At 40.5% G+C, this 8,600-nt stretch overlaps 1 protein-coding gene across 1 annotated transcript; it reads left to right on the top strand.

Moving 5' to 3' along the window:
- Positions 1-431: 431 nt before the first annotated feature.
- On the top strand, positions 432-1,016 carry LOC126195792 (uncharacterized). The gene has a single exon (XM_049934427.1). The coding sequence runs from the start codon at positions 432-434 to the stop codon at positions 1,014-1,016; it is 585 nt and encodes a 194-aa protein (XP_049790384.1).
- The last annotated feature ends 7,584 nt before the right edge of the window (positions 1,017-8,600 follow it).

Raw genomic sequence — 8,600 nt, 5'->3', positions numbered from 1 at the left:
AACAAAGAAGGATATATGCGATGCCATGGAGGACGTGGGTTCAGTGTGTGGAACGATGATAGATGTCGGATACTTGATTTTGCAGAAGCATATGATTTCATTGTGACCAACACATACTTTAAAAAGAGGCCAACATATCTGGCTGCTTATACAAGTGGAGGTCATGCTACTCAGATCAATTATTGGCTAGTTTGTCAACAAGACATGAAGCTGGTAACAGATACCAAAGTAATTCCGTATGACTGCATCACCCCTTAACACTGATTGCTTGTCTTCGATATTTGTAAGTGTGTTATACAACACAAACCTCAATCTAAGTCTGGGCCTCAGTGAATTAAGTGGTGACGAATGAATACCCAGCAAAACAAGTTAATGACAGCCTTCACAAACTTCTCCGTGAAGACCGATCAGTCGGTTGAACATTTGGAAAGATGCTGTGGAACAGAAATATCGAGCAGCAACAAAAATGCTGGGAAAAACCATACCTGGAAGAAAATACATTGATAAACAAACCTGGTGGTGGACACAAAGTCAAACAAGCAATCAGGGAGAAGAAGATGGCATACAAGACTTGGTGGTACTCACGACTTGACACTGACCTCCAGAAATATCGCAACCTTAAATCAGCAGTAAAAACAGCAGTAGCTGCAGCAAAAGAGCAGTACTACCAGACACTGTACGACCAGCATGACACACCATTGGGAGAAAACATCATCTGCTGTCTTGCTAAGTCACATTGCTGTTCAGCTCAGTACATTGGACACGTCATGCTCATCAATGGAGCCAAAACCAAACTGCTAAGAGACAAACAATCTATTCTCCAGAATTGGGCAGACTACTTTCATAACATCAGCAACAAAGAGATTATGCATCCTGATGCTACCTTAGGACCCGTCCCTTCGATTTCATCTAAGGAAGTAATGCTTGGCATCAGCAAGATGAAAAATGGAAAAGCAACTGGCCCAGATGACCTACCAGCAGAAATCAGGAAAATTCTCAGAAAGCCTGCTTCATAATTCCTTGCCTCACTCTTCAACCAAATTTTCACCAAAAAACAACTTCCACAAACATGGGCAACTAGCATAACAGTACCAATCTGGAAGGAAAAGGAGATGTGAACAATTGCTTGACTTATTGCCCTATTCTACTCCTCAGTCATACTTTAAAGGTCTTTGAACAGGTACTTGATAGCAAACTCAAGTATTGTCACTGTAACACTAAACCGGTGTGGATTTGTTAAGGGATGCAGCACCATCAATCCTATACATGCCATGCGCCTTTTGATGGAAAAACACAGAGAGAGACAGAAGAGTGTACAAATGGCATTTCTAGACCTAGAAAAGGCTTTTGACCATATCCCATATGATCTTACTTGGCGAGCTCTTCACTTCTACACCATCGCTGAAGAGTTTGTAAGCTGAGTGCACCTTTTGTACCGTAATTCCACTAGTGTTGTTTGGAGTCCTGCTGGAACCTCTCCACCCTTCGGTATCACTGTGGGTGTTCATCAGGGTTCTGCCCTTTCACCATTGCTGTTCATCCTTTGCATGGATACAGCAACAGCTGACATACAGACTTCACATTCTGGTATCCTTCTTTATGCAGACGATGTGGTACTTGCTGACCAGGCCCACCCTGAACTCCAGCAACAGGTTCAGATGTGGAAGGACAGACTGGCTGAAAATGGACTCCACCTCAATGTCCAGAAGACCGGGTACCTAGAATGTGGCTCCAAAACCAGAGGCACCACAAGTATCAGCGAAATTACCTGTAGAATACCATGTATTTTAAGCACCTTGTGTCTGTTTTCACCTCATACTGCGACACAACTCTTGATATTTGGGTGAGGGTGAATGTAGCTTGGTCCAAGTGATGACAGGTCACTGGAGTCCTCTGCATTAAAAAGATGCCTCAGTATCTAAAGGCAAAAGTATATAAGACCATGGTATGCCCAGCATCAATGTATGGGACTGAGTGTTGCTCTGTGACAAAACAACAGGAGCAAATATTACACACCATGGAGATGAATATGCTTCAATTGTCCATGGGGCTGACATGATGTGACCACATAAACAATACAGATGTCCAGCAAAGGCTTGGTGTCTCGCCAATCACCTACAAAGTGAGGGAAGAATGTCTCAGTTGGTACATCCACATTATGAGAAAGCAAGACAACTCAGTTGCAAAAACAGTGCTCTACATCAACCCACAAGGACCAAAACCATGAGGAAAACTGGCAGAGAGATGGACTGACAACAAACAGCAGAAAAAGTCAGGATTAATGCTTGGAAAGAGACTGGGGAAGTACAATCGGTCTACAAAAGAGATTGCTTACAAATCACTTGTGTGACCCATCCTAGAATATCACTTAAGTGTGTGGGACTCTTACCAGATAGGACTAACAGGGGTTATTCAACATATACAGAGAAGGGTAGCATGAATAGCCACAGGTTTATTTAATCTGTGGGAGAGTGTCACAGAGATACTGAAGGAAATGAACTGGAAGATTCTTGAAGATAGATGTAAACTATCCCGAGAAAGTCTGTTAACAAAGCTTCAAGGACCGGCTTTAAATGATTTCTCTACGGATGTACTACAAGCCCGCTGCATGTTGCTCACATAGATATCATGAGGATATGATTAGAATACTAACGCATTCAAACAGTCATTCCTCCCACACTCCATACATGAATAGATCAGGAAGAAAAGCTAATGACTGGTAAACTGGGACGTACAATCTGCCATGCACATGATGGCGGTTTTCTGAGTACAGATTAAGTTGTAGATGTGGATGTAGAAGCTGAAGATGAGTGACATGGAGTTGGTGCCCCAATGGTTGGACTGAGAACTCGACCTGAATAAAAAGAATGCATGTTTTAAGGGAATATGGCAGTCCAGCCCACCAATCCATTGACACTTTACATGCATCAGGCAGTCTGGATGTGCACCTCCCTGGTGTCTCTGGTGAACCAGCTTTAGATCCTTCCCTCTCCTCCCCATGCCCCTCTCCCCCCGCACCGCCTCCCCCACTCTATAGGTGGTGATGTTTCTGACTGTTATGTTAACAGACTTTGCAAGTTTGGTTGCAACAGCGTTGACCTGAAAGATAAACGTCGCTGCCCTTCCTATTATGGCTTGCAACAACTGTGTTCTACATCACGTGGCACTGCCCTGAGGCCTCTCGTGTGGGGAGTGATGTCACAGCACTGTTACCCATTTCACATCTCATTCTAACCTGTGTAAACACACTGAAATTGTAGTTATCATATGCAAGTATCAAGTCTGCTGCCTATGCTCAGACTTTTTGTGTGTTTACTTTTGTGGGCAGGTGTGTGTGTGTGTGTGTGTGTGTGTGTGTGTGTGTGTGTGTGTGTGTGTGTGTGTGTGTGTGTGTGTTTGGCTGGCCATCTCCTAAAGTGACACCGTACGACAGTGTCTAGGTGGTGGATGGAGTTGCCATTTCATTTTCTGAAGTGAAACTTCTCCGCTAAAAAAGCAGCTGTAGAGTGTTTCTGCAATTTTCAGGCCACTAGGAATACTGTTTCCCTCTGGTATCCTGCATACTATCACTCTGCCTGCTCTCTGCCTTGTGTGTCTGGTTTCCAGTCCTAGAGTTCCATTGCTGGCTTCCAATAGCCTTCAGCTTAGCAATGTACCAGTCAATATATTGTCAATATAAGACATAGAACAATTTTTTATAGTATTCTGCTGAATTGGAAGATTGATTCCAAATCCATTGCATACTGGTGAATATTTATCTTTTGAAATTCTTCAGTTCAGTACATCACAGTTGTCAATAATGACTTTAGTAGAATTACTCTTAGTGTCTTTGCATAGAATGTACTTCAAGGACTGAACTCTTAGGCATGAATATAGGTGTGATGTCATCCTTACATTGTGCCTTGCTCATCCAGTTGCACTAAAGCAATACGTAAGCAATGAAGTTTGTTACTGTTAGGCCATTCTTTTGATCAGTTATGAAGAATGTGGTACAGGAACTTTTTACTCTCAGTACATTACATAGTATAATACCTCTGTCTATGAAATGGCTCTGCAACAGCTTCAACAGATGTAATGTTGAAGGAAAAGCAACTGCTCTTGGTTCAGAAAATATTGTACTTTTATCAACAAAAGCTTGGATACTTTTTACACCCATATTACTTGTCATGGCTACAACAATTGTTGCAGATTCTTAGACAGTCTTGATGAAAGTCTGAAGAAAACTAAGAAGATTCGTAGACAGTCTTGCTGAAAGTCTGAAGAAAACTGCTAGCCATAACAGTATATTAGTTGTAATAACCTCATTCCTTATACAACCTGTGAATCATGCAAACCTGAACATCAGAGTGAGGTAATGCAGTGCTTGTGATGTTCAGAAACATGGTGCAACGTTCCTTCAGGCACACATGCATGTCCAAATGAACACTGCATCATACTTGTGAACAACATAGGCACTGCATTAGTGTATGTAGCTGCTGACCCAGCATAAGCAACTTTCAATTAAAAATTAAAATATTTCTACTGCACAGTAATATATGTAATGAATCCAAGAATGAGTTGAACACACATGGTTGACAATATAAGGAAGTTTGGGTCTGCCCATGAATCATATTCCAATAGACTAGTGCTAAGGGCACCGTGTGTGATAAGGGAAAATCTGGGTTAGTCCCGGTCTGGCAGACATTTTCATTGTCGTCATTCCATTATACAACTGATTGTTGTCTATATTTGCAACAGTGGATAATTTTATAAACATTGAAGTGTCAACCTACTGGTATGCCCACCAATGGTAAATGTGGGACATCTACAGGGAGGGACATCTACAGGGATATCGGGTCCGCCATTAAATTTTGATGGATGTGTGAAGTGTTGCACTGCATGACAAAGGAATTCGTTACTTCCACAAGTAACTGTATGGTTTTCTGGATGGTGTTCTTAAGTCAGTGCATGGGCAATGTCATATGAAATCCACATTACCCCTTGTTTCTATTTAAAAGATGGATGAGATATTTTTGTGTTGTAAAACATTTGGACAGGATACTGCCTACGCTTCTGCATCATGTGTAGTGTTGCGGAATAGTAAATAGTTGGAAACGTGGACTATTGTCAAAGTTTTGTTGCCTATGCCAAGAGCCAGAGGCAGTAGGTTAGCCAAGAGGTAAGAGGATTGCACATATATCGGAATCTGTCATCATGCAGGGGCAACGGCCTGGTTACACACAACAAGCAAGAGAAATGCTTAGCACGCGGGTTTGTGTTAGACGGAGACTTTCGTAGAGTGCAAGACAGAGGTATAGCATCAGCTGTACTGCATTTCGCAACTTTGCGTAAGTCTGCCATAACAACACATGGACAGCCCTCACAGTTGTACTTCTGCCAGAGCTTCATCTCATACCTTTGAAACATCACTGAAGTTCTCCTATATACTTTCTGGAACTAGCACTCCTGGAAGAAAGAATATTTTGGAGTCATGGCTTAGCCACAACCTGAGGGATGATATTCAGGAGTGTTGGTCCCACAATGTATACACGAGAATGTCTGTGAAATGTGGAAGGTAAGAGATGAGATACTTGCAGAGATCCAGCTGCGAGGGAAGGTCATGAGTCATATTTGAGTAGCTCATTTGGTAGAGCCCTTGCCGGTGAAAGATGAAGTTCCTGAAATTCAGCCACAGTCGGGCACACCATTTTAATCTGCCTGAAAGTTGTCTTGAAAACAATTCAAGACGTGATGTGTACATGATCACAGCATGACATTCCAACCTCACCTTTACCCCCATCAATAGATCCTAGCTCAGTTGGTTTGAGACAAGATGTTGGAACTGGTTGACTGATACTTGTCACTCCATCTATATCATGAGTTTTCAAATCATGTTCTTGTTGTGGTCTCCAGTCCAAATACTGATTTATGCAACTGTCCTTAACAACACAAAAATACCATTTATTCTCAGCTCTATTTTGGCACCACTGAAATTCAATACTGCTTGGTGTTAATTTTAAAAATCTACTCTGAAAATCTACTATGTGACAGCTTATGCCCTCGTTACATCTGGTCCAACATAATATGCATCAAATCTGTCTCATTTCCACTGTTCAAACTTCTCTTTCTCCATAATTGTTACCATAGCTTTCATTAGTTGTTTTGACAGAATCAGTGTGATCTTTTCATCCTCACACATACCAAATGTATAACTGATAACCAGAACACCATATCGTGCAAAACAGCAAGTCAGTTTAAAGAAAGATTCAGAGGCAGGCCGCTACTGATAGGTTTTGAAAAACATGAAAGTATTACAGAGACTGGCAACTTAATTTGGAATACTTGGAGGGAAAGCAACCACCTCTTTGAGGAACACTATTGAGAAAATTTAGAAAACCAGCATTTCACGCTGACTGCAGAGCGATCCTACTGCTGGCAACATACATTTTGCATAAATACCATGGGGATAAGCTTGGAGAGATTAGGGCTTGTACAGAGGCATATAGATACTTGTTTTTCCCTCACTGTGTTTGTGAGTGGAATAGAAATGGAAGTGACTAGTTGTGGTACAGGATACCCTCAGCCACACATCACATGCTGGCTTGTAGAGTATGTAAGTACGTTTATTTATTTATTTTCATTGGATCTGTAGACAACATACATTGTGTGGAGCAAGTCAAATTAGTATCACAAGTATTGAAATAATATAATATGCTTAGTAACCAGCATTTAGCAAATTTAGTGTATACATCAATATCCTATTACCATATCATTCACTTTAATTATAATTTGCTTACATCATCTATACTATATATATTTCTATGCAGTTGGACAGTTATTTTTTACATATTTTGTGGCTTTGTAAGATATACTGTATTTAGTACACACTATTACTTTGCAGTTTGTCTTACTTTAGTACATTTCTTACTTCTCAAACTCGTCTATGTCTATTTTTGTACATACTATTAAAATGCCAATTTTGGATTATTCTGCTATGCACATGAAATTATTTACACTATAGTAACAGTTTTCTATCAAAAATGTTTTGAGAGATTTTTGAAAATATTTTTGTTGTTTATCTACCTCAAGTATGAAGGAAATTTTTATGGGCTTTTTGACCTGCATAGGATGACTTTGTTTTGAACTTCATGGTGTTACATCTGGGTTCATGGAAGCAGTTCTGCTTCCTAATGTCATGATTGTGATGGGGCTTGGCATCTTGAATACTGGATACATATTTGAATTTTGTCCACTACAAGAGTTTATGAAGGTAAATTCTCAGTAGTGTTAGTATTTTGAGTGCTTTGAATGCTAACAGCCATGATTCTCTCCACTTAAGGTTGGCTATTATTCCTATTGCTCTATTCTGCATTTTGAATACTCTGTTTAGGCTAGTTTTGAAGGTGCCCCCCACAAAACTATGCCATAGCTTAATGTGGAATGAGTTGGTGAGTAGTATGTAATTTTCATAATATTTTTTTCTTTTAGGAAGCTGAGATTATTGAGAACATTTAGGTTAGAGCTGAGCTTTCCACTTACATATTCTGTATACTTCTGCCAGTTTAAATTTTCATTGATTATTATCCCAAGGAATTTTGTGTATTTGATTTTATGTCCTTTTTGAGGAACACTGTTGAGAAAATTTAGAGAACCTTCATTTGAAGCAGACTGCAGAACGATCCTACTGCTGGTAACATACGTTTTGCCTAAGGACCATGTGAATGAGATTAGAGAGATTAGGGCTTCTATGGAGGCATATGCAAGGTGCGTTCCATAAGTAATGCAACCAGATTCATAGAAAATCATTTATTGAATATATTCATACAAATAATCAAACATTTTCAAAACTGCACCCTCTTGTGTCAATACACTTCTGGAGGTGGTGTTTCCATGCCTGGAAGGCATCCTGGAATGCCTTTTCTGGAATGTCCTTTCTGGAATGTCCTTTAGAGCTGATGTAACATTTGCCTGGAAGCTTCAGTTGTGTCCCAATGTTTTCCTTTCATGACTCCTTTTAACTGAGGAAACAAAAAAAAAAGTCAGCAGGAGCCAGGTCAGGACTGTAGGGTGGCTGGGGAGCCAATGGGGGTCTTAGTCCTGGCCAGGAAGTCATTGACAATGAATGCACTGTGACTTGGCAGTTTGTCGTGGTGAACTTTCCAGGTGTCCTTGATGTCGTTTCAGCAGCATGAGACCCTCCTTTTCAGTCTTCTGAGCACTTCCAAGTAGCTGAGTTCACTGTAGTCACTGTAGTCACAGTAGTCACAGTAGGTATGGATTCATGGTGGACAATGCCTCTGATGTCAAGGAAGACAATGAGCATGGTTTTGATCCTGGACTTGCTCACGCATGCCTTCCTGGGATGGGGTAATGATGGGGTGTGCCACTCTGAACTCTGTTTTTTTTTTTTTTTTTTTTTTTTTTTTTTTTTTTTTTTTTTTTTTTTTTTTTTTTTGCCTCAGGGTCATACTCCAAAATCCACGACTCATCACCAGTGATAACTGAGTTTAAAAAATGAGGATCATTTCCACACATTTTCAACATTTCTAGGCACCGAAGCACTCACATATTCTTGTGTTCGTCGGTCAACAATTTTGAGATGAGTTTGGCGCACACCTTTC

The sequence above is a fragment of the Schistocerca nitens genome, chromosome 7 (assembly GCF_023898315.1).
Source record: "Schistocerca nitens isolate TAMUIC-IGC-003100 chromosome 7, iqSchNite1.1, whole genome shotgun sequence".
NCBI lineage: Eukaryota > Metazoa > Arthropoda > Insecta > Orthoptera > Acrididae > Schistocerca > Schistocerca nitens.
The sequence above is the reverse complement of the archived record's forward strand: the minus strand, read 5'-3'. Positions and strand labels throughout refer to the sequence as shown.